This window comes from Rhyacophila brunnea, unplaced genomic scaffold (assembly GCF_057557595.1).
Source record: "Rhyacophila brunnea isolate RB1 unplaced genomic scaffold, BYU_Rbru_1.0 scaffold_22, whole genome shotgun sequence".
Lineage (NCBI taxonomy): Eukaryota > Metazoa > Arthropoda > Insecta > Trichoptera > Rhyacophilidae > Rhyacophila > Rhyacophila brunnea.
In genome coordinates this window covers 35,021,882-35,048,453 of record NW_028232882.1, presented here as the reverse complement: position 1 = coordinate 35,048,453, position 26,572 = coordinate 35,021,882, and the positions used below count along the sequence as shown (strand labels likewise).

Here is a 26,572-nt window from a genome sequence, read left to right as displayed (position 1 = left end):
TGGTATATCCGGATAATTGAACACGCGGATAGATTCAAAACATTATTTAAAAAAACCAACTCACTGTGATATGGAATAATCACTACGATATCACAGATCAATGATAGTCATTAGAGTTATGAATAATTTACGATTGTTTATTGTAAAAACATGCTGTGTAAATAACGAATTGTAATTCAAGACATTCTAAATATGATATTTAGATTTTAAAACAACAGGTAAATCATATTACAATAAAAATACATAGCTAATAATAATCTTCGAATTAACAGCGCATCATGATAATATCTACGTCTCTAGAAAGCGCATTGACCATCACCACAGCTTTCGCTATTGGTGCTTGATTAAGTGTTGACACCAGTAGAGTTATTTTAAATAGTTAACACGGTAACACGTTTAAATTATTTGTATTGCTACAAAATAACACAAATATCACTCGGAGAAAATTTCTAAACGAGACTTTTATATACAATAACTGTTAAGACACGGCACTGTGTCTTACTTGTTTCCAAATATATCCAATTATAATTAAGTAAGACATGTTAATTGTGCTACTCAACGTAATATGACAGTACGCAGTTAACGCAGTCATGGGCGGCCATACTAAAAAATTATTACACCCGACATTTAACTTCCCTAGATAATTAACTGCCTGAATACGACATGTCATATTTATGACTTTTTTTATTGATTTTTGAGTAAAATTATATGCTAGTGTAGGGAAAAAAATTGATCTACAAAAGGTGATGGCTGCGACTAAGTGTTTCATTACAGACAATAATTGTATAAGTTACATATGTAGGCAGATGTTTATCCATTCCTCAATAATACAGCAACCACAAAATAAAAAAGCATCCTAGAATTAAAATGTCTTAGTTTTTCGTCAGCGCTACGGCCAATATTCCTAGAATCATAATAATATCTACTTCTTATTGTGCCATCCCCTAGCGGAGGTCGGCCACCACCAAGGCGATCTTATCTTTGTCGTCTGCTACATTATAACTTATAATAATATAATGGATATATATTATCTATTATTGTCAATCATACATTAAGCCTGATAGTTTTGACTTTAAAATCGTGGTTCCAAAACATGTTAATGTGTCACTATCCCGGGTATTTATATTCGCGTCGAAACCTTACAGTAATAATTAAATTGCAACAAGACGCAAGCTAAATTGTTATGATCGAGTGAAGTGTGGTAGGAAGCGATGCGCTAGATTATAATGAAGTGAACTCTTCAAGTGTACTCAAATCTTGTGAGGTCGGCACCAACGCTACGACATGGAGTGCTTTCGTTCTTAACGTGTTAATATGAGAATATTTTTTGACACTCTATAAGTTGCAAATTAAAACGTAGGTATCGTGAAAAATATTAGTCAGATGAATGGGTATAGGTAATTAGTATGATGAATTTAGGTATAATATTGTATTTATTTAAATATTCTAAATCAGCGCTGTCCAACTTCTTTTAGGCCGCGGGCCATTTTTTCTTTAGCAAACATTTCGGGGCCAAAGAGGATAGGTAAATGAAAAGTCAGTTAATGTCAATACAAAAGTTATTTTTTATACAAAAATAACACATAACTAGAAATAATAAAAACAATAATAGGTACATAATATAATTAAGTTAAGTATTTTTTTTTTGTAAACAAATTTATTCATCATAAATGAATTAAGTTTACAAAACAAAGATTATACTTATACGTACTTATAAGTTATTTAATGTGAGTATTGTGGCCTTAGTTGTTGAGCAACAATTTCTTTTCTGTCAAAATCAACATTTGTTGTGGCAAGTTCTAATTAAATTTTCAAGCTTGGAGTCCTTCAAGCTGTTCTTTCCTTTCTTACCTTCTCTTATTTTTGGGTATTTTTCTATATCCAAAAGTTTGAACACTTCTATTCTAGTTGCTCTACTAGATGCAATAATTGGGTCAGCCTAAAGGTCGCATAATTCCAATTTATATTTAGTATTATAATGAAATGTTTTCATATTTTAATGTATGATGGGTAATTCTCTCCCCAATGTTTGATGAAAAATTTACTGTACAGCTCGCGGGCCGCAAAAAAAAATTGGCGGGCAGCCAATTGGACAGCGCTGTTCTAAATGAAGGATTTGAAACTTTGAATTTTTCTCATTTTATATAAATTTAAACTCAGTAGAATGAAAAGCTTTATGAGTGGTATTTCAAAATTTATTTTAGTTTCTTTATCGTCAATATAATGTAATCTTTTGCTCTACCATTTTTTGTAAAGTCAGTTTAAACAGACTGAGTATAAGTACAGTAGGTTGCTTAAATTCTACCAAAGTTTTAAAGCTTTCAATATTTCAATAACATATATTGGTACATAAATTTAAAAAAAAAAAAACATAATAAGTAAACCTGCTCATTTAATATTAAATAATATGTAGATTATTTTTGAATTGCAATACCTGCGTAGGTATGTTTAGATCAGTATTTCCCAAAGTGGATGATTTCATTTCCTAGGGGGCGCTGTAGCGATTTGAGGGGGCAGTTGTAGCCTCCGAAGCAATTGAGGTACATTGAATATACGGGCGGTATTAGCAAAACGAAAGTAGAAGAAAATTTTGAAAGACTGTTCTTACATGTTTAATGTGTTTCACAGTACAAATTATAGCAATATGCGCTCATATCGGCTAAAAAGATCTTAAAAAGCAAGTGTTGGAAAATGATCATGTCGGCAGGAATATGCGCTTTTATATATGAAATATAATTCTAGACTTTTTCTGAATTTTGTGATAAGTGCAATAAATAAGTTTAATTCATAGTTTGTAAAATAAGGTAGATTTCCAGGAGGTCATGGCGCATTTATTTTGTTTTTGAAAAGAAGGCAGTAGAGAAAATAAAATTTAAGAGCATACTTCAGTGAAACGGCAAATAATTTTCAACTATGGACGAAATTTCTGACTGGCTGCCAATCGGAGAGCGAAAGTCGAGCTGTAAACACGCCAAGCTGTTTTGTGATGGCGTCGGGGTAATTAATTCTTAAATCGTGTAAAGATGACTAAAAAACGTTACCCATTTACTTGAAAAAGAAAACATGTCAATGAATATATTAATATTATTACAAATAAAACAATAAACATAACACTAAATGGACGCATGTTGAATTTTTATGACAAATTATGTTTTGTTCTGCACGCGTCGTTTGCACATTCTTCGCGTCGCGCAGTCACGATCGTTTTAAACCATGCCCCAGCTGAAGTATAGCCTTAAAATATATGTATGATAAAGTTACGGACAGAAGTATATAGAAATAAAAGTGCCTACGACCTATGAAGGTGCGATCCACAATAAAGTTAAATTATTAAAGAATACATCAATTTGTTTTTACTAATTTTCTGAGTGATTAACACACATTTTAACAGTGTTTTTTTTAATATTAATTAACTGTATGGAGTTCTTTTTTTTAAATAGCAACGGCCTTTTTAACACTATAATATTAATTTATCTATCACATAATCAACTTAAGTAAATTCCTACGGTATATACTGTTAAATCCAATTATGCACCAAATATACTTTGTTTATTCTACATTCAATAAAATTCAACCTCACCTAATAAAAGTCATATATTTCTATGGGACAATAAAACGTTTTATTACTTTAAATAATGAGTGGATGTCGTTTTAATGTGTATTATGCTATTTACGATAGAATAAAATGAACTTTCATTAAATTTATTCAAAGTCCCTCAGCATTAATCCGGTTTCATTCTCGGCTTAAAAATTAATTATAAATCTTTTTTTTTTCAGTATTATATTCTAAAAACAAGTAATATTCTTTCTTATATTATTTAATAAGAATTTGTGGCAAAAAGTTAATGATTTTAATGCGATAAAATCTTTGACAATGTTTTATTATATAAATCAAATAATTTCAATGCATAGTAATATAATTAAAACAAATTATATGATTCACCAAATTTAGCAACGATCGGAGACGTTTTCGTCTGCTTGAAAGAGTATTAATTGTCAATCGATATTTTGTTTTCGTTTTTCCCACTGTTGAGTATAATGACTCACTTACAATGTTCTTATGTATCCCTAGCGATCTTTGCATTGCTGTATGTATACCTAAAGTTATTTACTTAGTCCGGCCTTCGTGTAGATGACATCCTTCTACGTCGACCCTATGGGTATTTCAAAATTATTATTTTCCATTCTGGCTTTGTAGCCAAAAAACTGCGAAACTCTTTGCATACATATTTTAGTGACCCGGTCTATACAAATTTAATTATGTATATTGGTATCAACTGGTACAAATTAGGGATTGCAATACCGGTATTTCAAAACCGGTATTCCAGTATTTATCAATACCAAAATACCGGTTTCAAAAATCCAAAATACCGGAATTTTTGGTATTAAGAAAGTACACTCGTTTACGTTTTTGAAAATTAATTATAAGTAATGTGCTGCTAAAATGCAAATAATAATATATTGAGTGAATCCAACAGAGGTGAAAAAATATTAAAACGAAATTTCATCAAATATATTTATATAAGTAATTATCGCACCCTTTACACCCACGGTGGCCGCGCGGCTTAAGCGTTAGACTATCACGCCGCGGGTCTCAGGTATGAATCCTGGGTCTGGAAAGTACGCATATTGTTTTTGCATAGTGTGTGTGAGTCAGGGTATGGATTTAATAGGTTGAGCAAGTGTCTGATATCCATTTCTCGTAAAAAACAAAATCTGTTAATGCAAACCTCTACACTGTAGAGGCCTATATGATCCTATTAAGATCGGACATGTTCGGAGGAATTGTCGCGATATTATCATAATATTATTTCGAAATAGAAAACATCCGTGACAAAAATGTTCAAATATTCTATAATTATTGATGACTGTACAAGCGTTGAATTTAAGAAGCTTTTCCTGCAGCCGGGACTTATTTGCACTTGATGAACTTTTGAGGGCTTTAGTTAAAATTATCAGAATATTCAAATTATTTGTAAAAAATAAGTAGTTCTACAATTATGATCAATACATATTTTAAATGTCAACACAATAAAAGTAGGTATGAAGGTTTTTGCTATAAAATAATATTTTTAAAAGATTTTAATAGCCATATTTATTGATAAGCACCTACTTCTGTTTTTTTAATGTTTAAGAAATACCGGTATTCAATAAAAAATACCGAAAAACCGGTATTTACATTTTTATTCGGTATTGCAATCCCTAGTACAAATGATACAAAATACAATATATTGTTATGTTTGTTTGTATCCATTGGCGATATCATTCGAATCAAACAAAACCTATCACATAATTATTGTTAAATGGTGTAAATTATGTTTAATTTATTTATATTATTTTAATTGGTTTTATTTTTCTACTATTTAGATCCATTATAATGAATAATTTACATAATTTTTATTTGATAACATTATGTAACGTTTTCAAATTTAGGTGCGTATATCATAAAAATAGTATAGTAATATGTTTTTTGGATTATGTATGGTACAGCAGGTAATAATATTAATTATATTAAAGGTTTAAACACATCTGCACTGTTTTGAAAGAATAATATTTTTTGTGTTTTTTTTCCAACGCATCTTTTTATACTTTTTGGGCGCTTGTCAAACTTTACCCTCTGCTGTGTCCACAATTTAATTTTTACTTAACTGTTGGATGGTGTCCGCTGCTTGTAGCATCCTCGGAATGAACCTGTTCGGGTGCAAGTTCTGCGAACACTCGCACCACGGCGAGGACGTGGAGTGTGACAGAAAAAACTTTGACACCCTCTTGAGGGCAATTGTCACTGTGTTTCAGGTATTTTTTTTCATCAACAATTTTCTTATGCGATGCTTTTTCCTAACAACAAAAACAGATCACTCCGAAAAAATATCAGACTACATTTATCATCATCGACAAGCAATCGCCAAAATTACCTTGTACAGTTCAGCATACAATAGTTGTACAATTGAAAATACAAGTTTTATTTATACACCGAACAGAAACTTTTAAATTCATTTTTTTCTACATGCACATCTGTTACTGATTTGTGCTAATATTTAACCACATTATAAAATACAGGTACTTGTTAAATAGCCAAGACTTAAAACAAACCACTATAAAACAACACTGTGATGTACAGTTTTCGCAAAATATAGTCATTTTAGATGTAAAAAGGAAACGAAGCCTAACTCAAATTACTTTAGCTTCAGAATAAGCACTTACTCGTAAGTTATTACGTTAGGTTTTAGTTGATAGGCTGCAAATAAGGTTTCATTTAAAAATAACAAATGACAGAATGGAATTCAATTTATTTGTACAGTGGTTTAAATGCGTCGCGATGTTTAACAAGTACCAAAAATTAAAAATAAAAGCAGTGTCAATATGATGTGTGTGTAAAACTTATTTGAATGTTTTGTTCGGCTCTATATAACTATGTTTTTAGAGTAAATCTGAATATAACATTTTAAATATGCTTATAATCTTACTTTTAAAATAAAATGCTTTTATTATATACAACAACCAAGTTAATTATTTCATCGTTTATAGTGGTACCAACAAAAAAATATTGCACAGAGCAAACTAAAATTCAATAAATAAGCCGTAATGGTATAGTTCACTATCTTCTTTATCACACATAAAGATACAATATGGTTTACCATAGACCATCCATTAAAAACGCAATAAAATATTTTATCAGAAAAAATCTATCGTGAGATGGTATATTTCGATCGTAGTGCAAGTTAGTAATTTCAAATGCAATCCAAAAATGGTTTGCAATAAATTAATATTTCATTTATTACGTGAACAATAAACAATAATTAGCACTACGGTCAGAACGCGCAATTTTACACATCGGCTTAATTATATAGAAATTTAGTAAAATTTGGTATTTATTGAATTTTAAACTCTTGCTGGTATTAAAACATTTTTTTTTTCAATTTTTAATATAATATTGGTTTTGAATTTTCTTTTTTTTTTAATTTTTGTATCTGATTGTACTTTTTGACATAATTTCTTATTCTAAAATTTTTAATACATACATGGCTTTGAAAATATATAATATTTCAGCTTTATTAAATTTATATTTCAATTTATGTATAAACTAATAATGTTACTTTTTTTCAGATTTACTCAAAAAATCTGTACTTTTCAACTGTACCTCTATTACGCGATCATTATCAGAGCATTAATATAAAAAATAAACACATTGAAATTGCACCGTCAAATTATTAACTAAAAATGCTTGACGTAACAAGTCTGTACATTTTTTTTTCACAACAAATGCATAAATCCTAACAGAATTTATCATCCGATTATGTATTATTATCGTAGCTCCATACCGGCAAATAACAAAACATATATTACAGTTTGTAATAATAAAACTGCTTCCATTCGACCACATTGCATAACGATTGTACCTATTACACATTAATTAATGTCTGCGTACACTTCAGCGGCGGCGAAAGCGGTAGCGGTGATTTAACAAACTACGCGGTGAAGAATTCATCAGACCTTCTATGTAAAGATCTGTTGACTGTTTTATCGTTTTGTTTGAACGCTACTGCCACGTCATCTCTTGAGCGTACGTCAGACTAATATGTGAAATATTTATTTTAATGTTAAATTACCGCAAACGCTCTAACCCTCAAAACCAATCTCACAAAATTATACTAAACAGAAAGTCATTAATAATTACCGAGTGATATACCAATCAGCGACGAGCCACCAACATTACAAATATTACCCCGAGGTAGGTGCCAACCTGTAAAACATTTGAAAACTAGCGTTTCCCCTTTAAGGTACAGTAATTATATTATTAACTAGGTATTTATAGACCAATTATCGAGTATTTACCAAGTAATTTAATACTGAATGCTTTTTTTACTCTTGTGCATGATATCCACATTATTTTTTACTTCTCTCTTTATAAATTATTGATTATTTAATATTTTATACTTCTATTATAATTTGTAAATATTATTATTGATAAGGCATATGCATATTTGAGTGGTAGCGATGTCGATATGAAGCTTTATCTAAAGATACATATCAAACACGTGGGTTCAGCTACATCAGTATCTCGTTTAACCGAAATGAAAATGAAATAATACATTATTTACAATACTCATGTATTGAGACTTAAGTACTGATGAATCTGTCACTACGCGACAAACCGCTATGCGTCTGTAGTAACACAATGTCGCTGTCGCCACCGTTCCTATGTGTGTATAGTCCTTTACGATTCCTCCACTTTTTCGCTTATTATTGCATCTATCACGACTCATTCATTTGTATATATAAATATATTTACAATAAAAGATAAAATGATCTTTTAAAACCATTTTTGCACATATTATTAAGAATGCTTATGCATTATTCCAAAAATTAATTAATCACTAGAACATTGTTATTTTAACTTTGATACTTTAGTGAAATTCACACATTAATTTGCACATTGAACGAACGCTTTGTTCACTTTGAAATTCAATCACCATGCAACTGTCGATAATTAGTAGCGATTTTATCAGTAAATCAAACAATTAATCAGCTACAAATAGTGGTATTTTGAGCTGTTAAAATGTTGATATTTCAAATGCATACATAAATAACTTGATAGCTCATTGATTCATTCGTGACCTGTGAAATAATTAAGTATGTAATCAACATATCTGTTGATATTTCCACAAACCTTTTATTCTAGATAATAACTACTACAAGATTCATATTTTGTCCATCCGTTTTAATAGAAACTTCAATAGCATTAGTCTCACTAACCCATTTTAAAACATGTATTATCAGAATTATCACTACAACACCTATAATCTTATGATTATGAACAAAAGTGAAAAAAAATATTGGAGAATGATATTTTGACAGCGTCTGTTTAAAAGGTAAAGTTTGCCTCAAAAAACAGTTGATTGTACATATGAATATATTTTTTTAATATCTACAACAAAAACTAGTAAGTGATTGATTTGTTTCCAATGATATTATACCAGATTATTTGTATTATTAAGTATATAGATAAAGTATATTGAAACAGGATTTATTAATAATTGGGTTAGCGTATATTATGTACGTGGTAGAGTTCATTTTATGAGTTAATTAACCATATTTTTCCACAAGTTTTTATGGTTAACTCAATAGCTATTATTATTTCCACAATAAAACTAAGCCAGCTATTGAATTTGCCTATGTTGTTCGGGTAAAATTACAAATCCATAAGTAAATCGATTTTTGTAGAAAATAAGTTTTAAATACCATTATTTGACAGAATTTTCTTCACTTTACCTTTGGGTAAATAACAAATAAGTAAGTTATGAATAAATATGTTGTTTTAAATAGATTTAAAATAAGCATAGTAAAATATACTTAAATAATTTAACATTGAACTTAGCTTGAGTTTTATTCACTATTTAAACAAAAAATAAGTTGTTATGTATTCAATGTTCATTTATTTATTATACATAAAATATGATGGAAATTTAACAACTCTTAAAATAAATTCTACATGTTTTAATAATAAATAATGTTATCAAAGGCTAACACAAATAACAATAATTTGTTTAATATACTTTATTCATTATATGCCATACCTCAATATTATTTAGATAATACATTGAAACCCGATATAGCTATCAACTTATTGTTAAGAAGATTTTTTATTTAGGAAACATTGAAAAAATATGTAAAGTCTACGATGAATAAATCAATACATTTTGATAATTTTCAAATAGTTTTTTAGCAGTAAAATCTAAGCAATATTTATTAATTGTTTATATTGTCTTTTTTTTTATATAATTAGGTACATAAACTTATAATATTTTTTCGTAAAAATGCAGAACTAAATATTATTCTATCACAACGTTATTTTGTTCAATGCAAGAAATGGTTTTGAATGCTCCCCCTCCTTTCAACAGCACTGGTGAAAATAACATTGTATTCATCAATATTTTATTTTTTTCGCATACATTCATCACTCTATGAGGAAGTGTCTACATGAATTTATTGCTTTTCAGCTTATTTTAATCCCCCCTCCCCCTTTTTCTTGCCTCTCAGCTAAAGTAGAATGGTTATATTATTTTCATGTTGTATCCCCTCCGTCTGTTTTTGTGTTACCACTATGCCAAAACTGGATACTGAAATCTAAATTGGTATAACTATAACTATTCTACATTATTTATGGTAAATACTTTGAAACTTAAATTATTTCGCCACCAAATGAACGGAGCCCTCTCTGAATGGTCGTTGAAACTATTTCGCAATTATTTCGTTACTTCTACGTAAATTCTACGATGAAAATGTACCATATTATATTGTATTTTAGACTATTCATCTTCATCTGGTTATATACCCATTGTCGGACTTATTTGTGAAGGAAACATCCAACCCACAACAGGTAAATTTAACAAAAAGTTTTCGCTTAGTGGACCATTTGGACTTCCATAAAGCGACGATTATATTAACATACTTATTACGAGGAAGGGTTATTAGTCATGTGTCTTGATTGTATTATAAGCATGGCCCCCACAAGGGGGGGCTGACAGGGCTCTAGCCTGGCGGCCCGGGCTCAGGAAGGGCCCGGCGTGGCGAGCCGACCAAATAAGTGAGATAAACACAGATCACAAATTTGACCTAATGATATTAATAATTAAAACTATTTGGTTGTACGATGCAATTTTTTACTGTATTGATACTCGACAACTCCATCATTCAAATGGATGTACTCGTACATATTAAAAATATAAACAATCGCTAAAAAACACTATGGATAACGCTACTGCAGTACGTCACACTGACTTTACCCTTAGCGATAGGTAGAGGGCCCGCCAAACATCCTACCCTGGGAGCCCGCTTCAGGATGTGGGGGCCATGATTATAAGTGACACACAAATATTCTATCCAGCCACGAGACTTAATCCCGCAAACCATGGTTTTGGTTGCGAGCTTTTTGCCACAACTCCACGGTGATCGCAAGTATAGTTGTAGAATACTAAAAGACCCATATAATTTTACTAGGCCTAGATTTTATGATGTTTCACCTACTGTAAGAATACAAAAGTCTGAATATATTTTGTATTAATATTTTGTAACGACTCAAGGTAAATTCAGAGGCAAACTTAAATATATGAATGATTAAAATATGATTAAAAAATAAGATGAAAGCCATAAATCACACCCTTAAATTAAAATTAATAATAATTGTGAATGAAAAGGATGACAAATTAGTAATTAGTGGTTTATTTTTTTTATAAAAAGTACTCATATGTTTGAGTGAATCTGCCAATTCAATTAAAATGTATTGATTTCGAATAATATAGTATTTTAGGAGATATTATGCCAGTTACAGGAATTTATCATGCTTCAGGTAACATTGTATACCTTCTCAAAGTGTGAGAAATATGCATATTTTAAGATTTTTGGTAAAATTTAATAATATTATATCACTAGTTTTTACTGTTTCAAGGCCCCTTTTTAAATAATATGACAAATCGACTACATCTGCGTCACTGGGTAAATTTAAGTATTTTTTTTCTTTTTTTTCATATAATAAAATGGTTGGTTAAATGAAGCTTTTATAATACTTATACAAATATTACAAAATCGACTCGAGCTTAATTTATAAAATGGGCATTGTTAAACATATAATATGACAAAATGGTGCGTTAGTTGGTTACTCCATAAAAAGGTTTTGCTAAATATCTATCAAAGATACTTCAGGAATACACCACAAATAAAATTCAATTAATATGATGATATACTGGTACAATATGCTTTATTCTTGTTACAAGAGGCTTCTTATTAATATACCGAAAGAGTATAAAAGAGTCGGTAAACCTAAACGTCGATGGTTAGACTATACTTTATTATACTGATATAGCATTTTTGAGGTTGAAGTAATAGAAGAGAAAAATATAATCAGATGAAGAGAGTGATTTTGTAAGAAGTAAGTGAAAATATTGGGTGGGTGGTAATACTATTGACGTACAGTACCTACACCTAGTAACATTTGAAACTGTGGGTTAACTTATTGGTGTTTTATGATTGATCCAGATATAAGACCCAATGGATTAGGCAAATGACCAACAACTATTCCTCGTAAAAAAATACATTACTATAAACTTCATCTTATCCAAGCTAATATGCTCCGCTTATAAGCGAAAATGTTAATTTATCGAAATCGCATCAATTCTCAACATCTTGGACAAATTTTACGTTCCGTATATTGGTAAAAATATCTATAATTTAGAGTAAAACGCATTTTTATATCATACATCAATCAACGTTTTTTTTTAAATACCTACATTAAAATTACTTATGTATTATCGCAAATGTTTTTTTTTCTAAATTATCAAAAAAACATGTTACACTATGTTTTATCATAAAAAAACAACGTACTATTTTATAATAAATAATAAACAAATTTGGTACAATAAACAATTATTTTGTGACAGTTTATTGTTGCTGAATTATTAATTGCGTATTTTTCTTAGAATTTTTCTTCTTTTTTCTTTAAATTATACTTTTTAATTGTATGTCATGTAATTCTGTCACAAGACGTAACCGGCGACTTTTACTCTAAACCTTTTTTTACATAGTACAGGTTTGTTAAAATAATCATATTATACAATAATTAGAAATCAGAAAATATAATATTATTATAATTATATTTGGTATTACACATTATTTAGAAACTATGTATTTGTTTCCTGTCATTATAAATACATTATCTATTTCATAAAAACGATCTCCGGCGAGATGGATACTTCCGTAATGGAAAAAAACAAAAAGACTGAAAAATAAACAAGGTTGCTTTTTTACGTTATAATTTATTCAAATATTCAAACAATCTTTTGCTTATCATGATTTTCAACACATTTTACGATTAATTAACGCAAAGGGTACTGTTTGCCCAATCATTTTAAAACATTAGGTGAAGCAAACTTTTTGTTAAAATCCCTACGCCGGGCAAAATCCCAATTATAAAATATTCACCCAACACGTGTAACCATCATATTAAGCTAATTGATATTAATAATATATTAGTATGGAAAGCAATATTATATTACGGTGTTACATGACTAAGCAGTATTTTAAGAATATAATACTAAATGAATTAATTGATAATAAACCATCATCGTCAGGAATTTGATTACCCACAATAGACCCTGGCTTCCTTCAACAACTCTTGACATACCTGTTCAAATTTTCCAGTTTTCAATATGGTGCCCGAAGTATATGGCAGTCATTGATAATTCCATTCAGGGCTTAGGCTATCCGCTCACGCAGAAACTAAAATCTAACGAACTGGTTGGTGATGGAACTCATAAACTGGCCAGTGACTGATGTTTCGTACATGGCGCTACTGAAACCTAATAATCTCATAACCTCAAACTGTCAAACCCATTGTTTTTCCGTATTATCTTTATGGGAATATTCTGGCAGCCTGTAATTATACAGGCAGGAGTATTTCTCAACATCTGCCATATATGTTAAATTAAAAATCGGTTCGCCCATCTTTAACTTTTGACATATTGACTTGTTATTGCATGTACTACCAATTTTGGTAAGAAAATATATTTTTTTCATCGAACGTATTGATATTAGTACCACTGTTTTATGGGTGACTGGAAACTGAGAGACTGGGAGACTAGCATATCGCTTCTCTTCTCGTCGCGAACGTTTTGAAACTGAGAGATTCCAGTCTTGACGTCAGCGAGCCGCCATTGAAGTACATTAGCTAAATACTTAAGTTTCATTATCGTCTTTTTTGAGTATGTACGTGAGCGGGTGGCCTTAGCCGACGATTTTTTTGCCTTTTCTGTACCTTATTGATTATTCGACATCACTTTCTTTACTGATTCATTATTCTTCATAATCTACTCAGCCGCAATACTCTTAGTTTCCCAATCTTAATTGATTAAACTACGCTGCAATATTACATAAATACGGTGGAAAATTTCTTTTCCAAAAATATAAATACAGCTCATTCATTTCAGAGAGTTTATATTCAGGCTTCAAAGGCGTCACTGGCTTTACTGGTGTTTGATAATACGTGCTTTTAGTTTGACAGTAGATACTAAGTGGGATATTTGTCTTAATAAACCAAAGTATCTTTAAGTATTCATTTTTCTTATTATCTGTATTATATCAGAAGATTTAAAAGCGGCCAATTCTAGGGATTTTTATCTGGAATCTACTGTATGGATGTAAATACTATAGGAGGCCAACATCCACATATAGTTGTAACGCCAGGAAGAAGAAGAAGCTTTAAAATAAACTTAGATAGAAATACCTGTATATTACTTTGTATATATTTTACATTGCAGTCATATTTATATTCTTATTTTCCATTATCCTTCTCTTTCATAAGGTTAGCATATATTGACTTTACAATTTAAATATTAATAAACATTAACAATATAAATGCTTCAATGTTCTGAAGATAGGTTGTGTGCATAAAAAAGGCAATATTACAATGATAAATTGACAATTTTACTCATCTTTAAATGTCAGTACTTACCTAATTCCTATAGCGGACTTACTCCTTGTACGAAAAGAGAAAGGATACAAGTCAAAAATCATTACTCTTCGAGAGACATAAAAGATGATTGACTTTTGTACGAGATTAGATGTGAATTTCTATGCGAAATTTGATAATAATTCAGCAGATTCCATTCTTTTAGGCTAATCCTCTACCTACCAGAGCACCTAGCGGAAAAATACGAAGCTTGCAATTAGAGACATTTCTTGATAACTTACAATTTAAACTGTATTAATTAATAAATAATATGTATCTGAAAACATTAAAAAGAAAAATATTTTTTATTTTAAGTCAATGATAAACTTACAATTTTATAAAATGTGAATTTGTTAAAAGATCCCATCTAATTATTACATATTATTTTATTGACATTAAATAAATCTCTTATTACAATATAGAAAACTTAATAAACTAAATTGTATTAATAAATATGACCATAAAATAAAACTTAAGATGGGATTCTTTAACAAATTCACATTTTATAATATTTTTTTTTAAATTGTAAGTTTATCTTTGACTTAAAATAAAAAATATTTTTCTTTTTAATGTTTTCAGATAAGTACATAATATACAGTTTAAATTGTAAATGTCTCAAATTGCAAGCTTCATATTTTCCTCTAGGTGCCTCTGGTAGGTAGAGGATTCGCCTTAAGCAGTTAAATAAAGAAGTAACAGTGTTAATTTTAATACGAAAAAAATATTATCTACATTAAATATCTCCGTAACAAAACAATTTCTCCAATCATACTAAATTTAATATCACACAATAATTGAGATCGCATTTAGGTACATATTTCATAGAATATCATTTTAAAATAGTATTATTTTTATAATTATTATTAATCTTCACAAATTTAGTTTTTTTAGTAAGTAGGTAGCTATTTCAAAAAATCTATCGACTAAAAAATATGTAATTTAATATTATTAATTTATTTTAATTGTTTTGCGCAATGAAATATTTTTGGTATTGTAAAAATTGAAAGTTCCAACGTTCATAATGAAATATTTTATTCTAATTGCAACACTGCTAACCTCGCCGTACCAATTACCATAATGACAGTGCTTTAAATATTGTAATTCCCGGGCTTTTGTTTTACACAAAATATTTGAAAATAGAATTTTATATAAGCCGAATAACACTGGTCACTTCTGCAGTATAGGTGCTAACTCTACAGATACTACATTATTCATGTTTTCGTCCGAAAATACGGGTCATATTTTCCACACAGAGCATAAATTTTCATACAAATCGCATCATAACATGCAGCTTATTGCATTTTTAGTATAATTCTGTAGACACCCTGTAATATAATTCCAACCCATAAATCTGTTTATAGACTTCAATATAATATTGATTTTTCTCCATTTTTTTAAAGTGTTATAATCCATTTTAGTTTAAATTTATCCAAAAGTACTTCACCTCCATGTACTTTCATAGTTTTTCTCGACTTCGATTTTACTTTTTGGCATATTTTGACAAAAATAAATGTTTAATACATAGGCTGTTGTCAATATATGTTATTCCGGTCCATATTAATAATATGTATGTATTTAAATAAAATCAATTTGCATTTAGCACCCACAAACCTTTAGTTGATCAACATAGAAATTAGCAATAAATGTTAATTATACAAAACCATCAACTTAACATTATGAAATCTTTTATGTAAATAAAAGGGATACAAATTAATAACATGCAATTGAGACATGTATGCCAACATTTTTTTATAATAAGGATTAGAATTTATTAAAAAAATATATATATCTCCCTTTTCCTTCACAATTTTAATCATACAGTTATTGGTATACGTATCTGAATTTAATGTTTTGACTTGTCCCTCTTTTCTTTGAATGAACAGAAATAGTGTTAAGCGGAAACTATCATATTTTCCTTGTACATATAAGCCATTTCATCAAATCAACACAAATTTAATAAAGGATTTTCTTACTGTAATCAATGATAGCTTTGTAGGGAACCACTTAAATATATTATATTCTTATTTTTTATATTAATAATATTGTCTTATAACAACACAACGTTTTACCAACTTGGACTGAATCCATCACTGGTCGTTACTAGGTTTGATAATATAAATTACCAGCATTCTAGTATTGCTAACTCAATAATATTCTTACGTTTTGTCGACAACTGTTTCGTATATATTTCTACCCCTTTTAGTAGTGATTTTTTTTTAAATATAAATATTCTATTTTATCTATAGATATAATATAAAAATGCTTTTATTGAAAAAGTTTAATAAATCCATTTTATTCTTTTTATGAATTCATATTGATATAAAAGCAATAGGAAATAATTATGAAGGATTTATCATACATAATATATTATTATTTCAATATATGGAGTGAAGAAATGTGTGGTATAAATAAAATTGTAGACACAAAAAATTATGGGCGACGAATGTTTCTAACTTAACCCAACCAAAATATTGTACAAAGTTGTATATCAAATTGTTGATGACTTTTTATTTTATAACACAACACTATAACAACTGCTACTTAACTGTCAATCAAACTATTTTAATAAAGTTATATTTTATTAAACGTCAAATTTTCCAATTTGTTTTCATAAAATCTTCAGTAAAATTATTATTAATCGTTTTATTTTAATAAAATATAAATTGAATCTCGCGATCTCTATTCATCTCACTTGAAAATTATAAAGTTACAATCTAAAATTTCAACGAATTTCGACAAATCATTTATTAATGTCTGAATAAATTTTGCTAATAAATTATTTATATCTCCTCAAGAAAGAGGTAATGTTTATATAAATATATTTATTATAATTAATTAACACTATAGTTATTATTAATTTTTCACTTATACTTTAAAAAAATATTATAAATCATTAATAAAAATAGTTTTAAGTCTTATGTTTAATATATAACGATATTTTCTTACGTTTTTAAATTAAATTTTAGCTAATATTTATATTTAATGTAAAAAATCGTTTGTAGTTTTAATTTAAAAATAATTTGGCTTATTGAAACAAATCCACGATTACATCACCAAATTCAAAAATATTCATAATATACATCTATAATTAAATTTATAAGTTTAATTAACAAAGTAGGTAAATCCGCATTCGTATTGTATAACACAAAAGATACCCAATCAGCATAATATGTAGAATTTTTGTCACTTGCAGCGCTAATTATTATAATTGAATTGAAATGGTAAGTATTAGGCTGTGCACTCACAAGTTACCGCAACAGCTGAACGCTACAGTTACAACCAGTGTAAACGCAAAGCAACCTTTAGAACTGTATAAGTCGTAGAAAAAACCAGTAACTGCAATTTATTGCTTAGTGAATACACGCCCTTACGATATAGGTAACACAAAGCGAAAATAATAATTATACGATAAATTATTATTCACTCATCCACAGCTTTTAACTAACAAAAGTTTAAGATATTAAAGATATTAAGCACAGGTATTGCTTTTATATTGTATATTTGAAAATCTAGGGTTTCCGATGTGGATTAATTTATTATTTATTATTACTAATATTTTTTTATAATAATATGCTTCGCCATTATCAAAGATGTTATACCCATCAACGTGTTTATTCCAGCAGACGATTTAATTGAAATGCAAATTATAACACAAGTTCACGTAGGTATTTTCTTATATAAGAAAAATATGCGTGAACATATTGTGATTATTTTTACATAACAGTCAACGTGACTGCAAGAATAAACTTCCTGCAGGCTTGTTCTAGTGGGCACTACAAGTACAATGTTGTACAGCGGTATTTAGCGTATGTTTACGCATTGATACAATGTATGTTAGTTCATAAGTATAGCTCAACAATAGCATACACGGGACACCTGTGTGCGCCACCGGCGTGGCGATATTTTGCATTTATACATAACTGAATGGGCTCTTTCAGACAGGGACACACGAGTGTCGTGTTCATTATTATAATATGTAAATGCAGAATCTCACCACGCCGGTGGCTTGCTAAAAGTGTCCCGTGTGAAACGGCTCTTATTCTTGAAGCTATGTTACAATATTATATTAAGTCAAATATCACACATGAAACTAACAATTATTTACATTCTGCTAAATACCGCATAAAGGTGTGTACACAGTAGGGTGAAACGACGAAAAAATGAATGGTATTGTTTCACTACAGAACTCTCTTCATAAATAATAAAGTTTTTTTACTATGAAGACAGATCTTCGCTATTTATGTTAAATATAATTATAAAGGAGGCGACTGACTTGTATCATTTCCATGTAATGTAACATTCGCGGCGAGCTTTTTACCATCGTACGACTTTTAGCACTATGTTCAATCGTGGTCTATTTTAGCGATGACGCACGGACTATAGATCTACCATCATAAATTGGCATTTCAGCGAGGGCGCTAGTATGACATTGAGAATATTACCATAACTAACAAAAAAATGGTAATTTATAATTTTTTATTGGTAGTAGATTTCTGTACAAATATTATGCAATCCATAATTCGAGAAACATGTTGTAAAATTAAATGGCATTTGTAACAAATTTATCCTCGATAGACAATTTTAGTTTCAAATTTGACCGGCTGCCAACTTACGATGGTAGATCTTTAGTACTGGCTACTAATGTAACACACAAAGGGATTCGCACAAAAGCCGACAGTTTAGTGGAGCATACGGTGCTCGCATCGACCGGTTCCGCTCGCTGCAGTGACTGCTGTAATGCTCGAGTTGTATCTTACATTATGCCGCATTTAGACCAAGCGAGCGAATGTTTCTTCTTCCCCCACTCCAGCAAAATTCTTATGCTCGCTCAACAAAAAGCGTTTACGTCAAGAGAATTTCTCTGGAGTGGGGAAGAACAAACATTCGCTCTCTTGGTCTAAATGCGGCTTTACATTACATGGAAATTAGTCGCCACCATTATAATTAATATTAATTTTATTAGGTATTCCAATTTTTAATTAAAAATATCTGTTAGGATAAAACTTATATAAGATGTATAATAATTGTGAAACAAGTATGTACTAAAAAATAAGTTATTACTAAACATTTTAAAATGTTTATTATTTTTAATAAAAAAACACTCCATCAATATTTCTTGCCAGCCGTAAAATTCTGTTTTATAATTTGTTTTACTTAGTTATAAAAAATGGCTTTCTTTCGCCGATTTGCCTCAGTCTGTACATACCCTAATAGTAAAGTTTCTCTTCTACAGAGTACGTTGCGTTGCGTCAGTATGTGTTTCAAATAATGTATGTATGTGTGTAATTCTACACATTTAATTGCCACAACAAACCATGTGCGGCTGATCTACGTCACTTTGGCGCATAACGGCGTACTTAGTGAAGCAGAGTCTTTAAGTTAAAGTTCCCGCCAGAATAAGCCCGCCGAATCCGAAAATCGAATCATTTCCGCCTGCCATATTCTCATATATTGTTGCCCTCCCGAAAATTTCTCTCGCACACACACACGCCAACTGTCGGGCACGGGATTCCTGCAGCATCCTGGGGATGTATCTATTTGGCGGTAAGTTTTGCAAGTATGTCTACGATAGCGGAAGCGAGCGGGAGTGCACCTGCCCGGAAATAGTGGCCCAACATCCCAGGTGCGAGTGCGACCGGAAACACTTCAACAATATACTGTGGGCGACAGTGACGGTTTTTCAGGTATGCCGTGTTCGCACCGGCGCGGTGTTTGTTATGTCGCATGTTTGCATCTGTACACATCTCGCTTATTAGCATGCTGTGAATATTTCGTGCATGTTTGAACGTACTAATGACTTGTCGTTGTTTACTGGTAGCTCCTTTAGTGACAATTTTCTATGCATGTAGTATTTATTTTTGAAATAAAAAAGTGAAAACCACAAATATATAAATATATAGCAATAATAATTATATTATTTAAAAAAAATGTATTTATTACACTATATTATTAAAAACAACTTCATAAAAAACAATATTTTAATACATATTGCAATTTTCATAACTTTCAAATAAGTTTTAAAACGAATATAAGAAATAAATTAGTGTTTTTTTCTAAATTCTGGATAACAAAACTTTATTGTGTATTTTACATAACTTTATATTATTCACACATTAAAATATATACCTAGGTATTATTTTCAACAATCATATACGAATGCCAGCTTATTTTTCTGTGAGCATTTTCTTCGATGAATGTCCCCCATACGCACCACAAACTCTTTTAAATACAATACTATTTCTTGAGTCATGTTAAATAAATACTATTTACTTATACCCCCCCCCCCCCCCAATGGCTGACAGTTTAATTCTTCTACTTCTTGTTCTTCTCACATCGAAGGCTAGACACTATCGCTATCACTTTCTCTTTGGACTCCTTGCATCATGAGATCTTAATGTGACCGAACCATTTTCGAATCTGAAAAAACCGCAACGCTTTTTATATGACTTGTATTACGAATGATTATTTTAATTCTCTCCCAATTCAATGTGTTGATTATCTTCTTACAAAATTCTGTCTAATTTATCGGCTATTGTACGAGTAGTATTATAACTTAGGCACTTATCTTCAAGATAAAAGGAAATTTTTATCAATAAATTATTATGATCATACGTACCCGCAAAAAAAGAGTCAGTGTTTGTTTATAATAGTGATTATAAACCAATAAAAATTATTTGGTTTTTACGTATATTTAAATAACTATCAAAAATCAGTATGGGACATCAACTATAACTTATACCTATCGTTTAAATTGTTAATAAAAAAAAATCGGTGTGTGTACTTCTGTACGCGCGTTAGAAGTTATACTTCTTTGGCGTAACAAAACAAAAACAAAACTTGTGATAAACTAGATTCTTTGACTAGCTCTTAATTATCTTGTTAGATGTAAGAAAAAGGACCGCTTATTGGAACGCCGTTGGTTTATTTATATACACTTTAACTTATATTACTAAATTATATAATGGTTTCTCGTTGTTTTTATTTTTAACGTACCACCTGTCGTTCACTCTGGCGTTTAATCGTTTGTTTACGTAAGGAATTGCAAATGGCTGAAAATAATAAATTCACTGCCTAGGCAACGGAACAATTCTAAACTATAATATTATACTGTATAATCGTCATGATTGTATTGCACATACTGTGACGTAAAGGTAGTGCGTTCGGCTGATAACCGAACAATCGGTGGTTCGAATCCAATCTAGTGCGTTTTTTTTGTGTGAAAAAATAAATTATGTGTTACATGTCACACGCCAAAAATACACTCTGATCTGATTTCCCAAACGCGCCAAAAGAAGTATAACTTCAAAAATGAAATCAAGTTAAATATTCAGTACCTATTTTCTAATTATCAAACTACCTACATTACACACTATTCTAGACATTATTCAATAATTACAAAATTTCGAAATATAAGTACATTTATTGTATATTAAATGTTTCACCAATTGCCAGATAAACGGATTTTCATATTGATCACCTACCCTTTTCGTGACATAAGAAATATTATATTATCTTAAAAACCCTTTTTTAATCACTGTATTATTTATACAAAGAGAGTGACTATCAACATAAATAAGTCAATAATAAAAAACATATTTAAAAAAATATTTTAATGTCCTACTTACTGATCATTTATAGATTTTAAAAATATTATATAGTAATTAACGTAACATGTCTGTTAAATTTTGACTTTACCTCGGAAGCCAACGATCACACGTCTAACTAATCTCACCTTTAGACAATAAATCTCCAAATATTAACAGTGGCGTGCGGTCCATGGATGCTGTGGATGCAGCGCGTGCCTTGTATATTTACAAAATATTTATATGATAGTGTGGTGGTCCGCCGCGCGGCTTAAACGTTGGACTATAACGCCGTGATTCCCAGGTTGGAATCCTGGGTCTGACAAATACACATATTGTTTTTCAATTTGTGTGTAAGTCAGAGTATGGACCTAATAGGTTGAGCAAGTGGCTGACATCCATTTCTCGTAAAAAACAAAATCTGTTAATACAAACTTCTACTCTGTGGAGGCCCATATGATCATATTAGGATCGGACATGGTTCAATTGAAATTGAATTAAGTATCCACAAAACTAATAAATAAATTCAATTACATACTAGCTGCTCGGGCACTTCTCCCAGTGAGGGAAAATGTACTGTGGTATGGGACTTTCTATTAATTTGGTGGTATATGTTTTATGCTTTGGAAATCTATTTATATTTTCATGACTACAACTACTTCTGACAGTAGATACCCCCCACATTCATTTGTTTTGATAAATGTCATCGAGTATTCAGTATGAATAATCTTTTTAAAATTGGAATATAGACATATTGCTTTTGAATAGCATGTCTGATCTCAAAAGACAGACTCACATCATTGCTAATTAACTATTTTATAACACTATTATGATCAATCACTGACGTAAAATTTGGGAAGTGACTCTTCAATTTCGCTGCGTTTTCGTTAATTATGACATTTCTACTGTTTTCAGTTTAAAACAATCGTGTCTATTTAATTATTGGTTAGTTTAAAACAGCATCGTGTTATGCGTACGAATTAACTGCACGATATCCAACATATTTTTAGAGAATAATAATTATTAGGGTATATTATAGACCTTTTCATTATTTTACTATCTTGTGCCTGGAAAATAGACTCCCCACCCCTACTCTGATGTAAAGCTACTCACACTTACTCAATGATTATATAATTATATATTATAATATACTCACAGCTTCCACTACTTACAAGAATCAAACTCTACTTTCATTTACTACTTACTGTCTCATTCACCCCACGCTTATGTCATCATATTATAAACATCCACTTAAATATAAAATTATTGATTTTAATATAAATTAAATGTTTATTATTTTTCTTGTATTTTTTTTTTAATTTACCGGAGTGTTTTTGGTGTTACCCATTATATAAGATACAGATTTATCAATTATTCATGGTCAAGTATACACTGTAATTTAATTTATTATTTTTATGTTGGTACTTGAATCATAATTGATTTATTTTATTTTACAAAATGGATTCTGTGTGATTTTTTTGTTTGTATATTTTTTGCTTCGTTGACTCTCAAATTATAATGCAAGTAAACAAATTTGTAACCATTATTTGTAACTGAATATGTAGGTAAAATATTTTAATTGTTAAATTATAAAGCTGTTAAAAAAATTATCTTGCCGAACTTTATAGTAAATATTATGTACGTGTAATGAAAACACGCATTGAAAAAACAAGGGTTACATTAGATCAAGCCGCGGGATTTGAACAACCGACCAACAGATTAAGAAACGGGCGTTCTATCTAATTTATTCCATATAATTAATTAATATTATTGTACATTTGTTACCAAATTCATTTATTTCTCATAAATCTCCGTGCCTTTCTCTCCCAAGGCACTTTTTATAAAATTACGTATTTCAGCAAACTCAGTCAAAACTCACTTGAGAGCGTAGTGATTTTAGTCTTGGGCATCTGCTCCTGAGACATTCCTAGGCGTTAAAAAATGCTGATGCTTCACATCCAAAAGTATGGCTTCGTGATACGCTCGATTAAGACCGAGTGTGGTGCCGGGAGGGTTGGTTTGGAGGGGTCTATGTTCGTGTTGTTGCCAACCCGTACTCGAGTGTATTTTTTCATCGTGGACATTTCGAAAGAAATGATTTCTTATACCACGTTGTTATTTGTTTGCAGGGCTCAAAATGGACCGGAGTGCACCGGAACACTGTTTCGGTCCATGAAATCGGCAAAATTATTGATCTGTTTCGCAGAAATATTAATTTGACCGTCTGGGCTAGATAATATGCCATATTATAACAAAAAAATAACACTTTTATTTTTATAAAATATACATGAAATTAGATAATTATGTACCTTTGTTAATATTTTCGGAAAATTTTCAAGCGCTCCGGTTCGTAAAATTTCCTATTTCGAGCGCTGATTGCTTGATCTTAAAATGCAAAATACTCGTACTATTCAATATTAAATTTATATTACGATCAATGAAAAATGCTACAATTTGAGAGTCATCCAAGCATTTTAAAAAAATGTATTATTTGTATATTTTAAGCAAATGTGAGGTTTGATACAATAAGATTATTACATTAATATGTTTTCGTGAGCAAACACGTGTTGCGGATTTAATGTGTGCTAATAAATGGACGATCAATGTTTAGTTCTTTGCCAGAAGTTTGGTTGTCAAAAAAAGCTGGTGCAATGTCTAGTAGATATATGTTTGATGTTCACTGTGTACCTCTCATATAATATATATTTTAAGAAATATATAATTTAATTTTACTCTTTAAATATATCAAATTAATTAGACTTAATTTATTAATGATATTCTTTATACAACATTTTAAAGAAACTATTTTTACAAAATTATAAAAATGCTTTATTACATTTACACAGATTCAAACAAGTTCATATATTAATATTTTATTGAAGTGTTTTGTATTGCAGTTCCTTCGCATATTGAGTTTCGTATCGAAGTTTATGATCATGCTTCTGAAGGTAAATAATGTTCTTATTCTAATTATGCCATCCCCTAGCGGAGGTCGGCCACCATCAAGGCAATCATAGATTTGTCATCTGCTGTCCGGAACAGTTCAGTGGAGCTGCACTCGTACCAATCACGAAGGTTCTTAAACCACGAAATGCGGCGTTGTCCTCTGTTACGCTTACCCAAGCTTTCCTTGAATGACAAGTTGTAGAATGCTGTACTTTTGTCCTCTCATAATGTGGCCGAGGTACTGTAGTTTCCTGGTTTTGATACTACGCAGAACTTCTCGGTCCTTTCCCATTCGATTGAGAACTTCAACATTTTGTCACCCGGTCTATAGAGCCACATGTCGAAAGCTTCAACTCTCCATAGTAATCATCATGGCTGGAAAATCAAATTGCATGGCCCTCAGTGTCGGGCAGGTCTTGGCTTAAATGGTCAGAGGGTGCTAAGAATCCCCGGGCCGGCTAAGTATATTGCGACCTGGAATGTGCAAAAAAAATGTTAAAAATAGTTAAAAAAAGAATATTCTGGATATATTTGAACCATCATTATATTAAACGTAAATGGGTTTATAACCCCGAAACTGGAACCACATATTAGTGCCAGGGTTCCAAGTTATACGAACATATTCTTAAACACATTTTAGATAGTTTTTATCAAAAATCGTTACAAAAATTCCAACGTAGGTAATAATAGGATTTAGTCTTTTTTTTTTTTAATTTTTAGTGTCGAGCCAAGAACGAAATCTTGAAGAAAAACATGGTTTAGGTAGTACATATATAAATAATTACTGAAATAGAATAATAAAAAAAAACTGACTACTATTTGATGGAGTTAATACTGATCAAAACAATTATTGCAATAAAAAAGTGAGACACAATCTCACCTTCCTCAGCAGGCTTATGCAATCTGGCATAACCTCGCATAATATATAGAAGTTATGTTAATTTAGTATAATGGTAGATAATTCACAGTTTGCAAGTCTGAATTATCAAAAACCATCATTATATTAAACCTATTCTATGATACATTAATTATGCAATTCTAGGTTATCCAATTTAATAACATGATCGTGCCAATTCACAAAATCTAAAAAACACTTAAATCAAATGGTATTTTCATCGATCAACTCTTTAACGACATGGACATATGTATGAATTTAAAAAAAAATCGGTGTATGTACTTATGTACGCGCGGTAGAAGTTATACTTCTTTGGCGTAACAAAACAAAAACAAAACTTGTGATAAACTAAATTCTTTGACTAGCTCTTAATTATATTGTTAAATTACACACTCAAGAAAAAGGACCGCTTATTGGAACGCCGTTGGTTTATTTCCATACACTTTAACTTATATTACTAAATTATACAATGGTTTCTCGTTGTTTTTATTTTTAAAGTACTAACTGTCACTCTGACATTTAATTATTTGTTTACGTAAGGAATTGCAAATGGCAGACAATAATAAATTCGCTGCCTAGGCAACGGAACAATTCTAAACTATAATATAATACTGTATAATCATCACGATTGCAGTATCATACTGT

The 26,572-nt window shown here is 30.2% G+C and overlaps 1 protein-coding gene across 1 annotated transcript in view; it reads left to right on the top strand.

The window, feature by feature from the left end:
* Positions 1-26,572, top strand: part of LOC147070499 (voltage-dependent T-type calcium channel subunit alpha-1G-like) — a 630,303-nt gene that overhangs the window by 571,166 nt on the left and 32,565 nt on the right. The window contains exon 17 of the mRNA XM_085949528.1: positions 5,676-5,796. Coding sequence (XP_085805654.1) covers positions 5,676-5,796 — 121 coding nt within the window. The remainder of the gene's footprint in view (positions 1-5,675; positions 5,797-26,572) is intronic.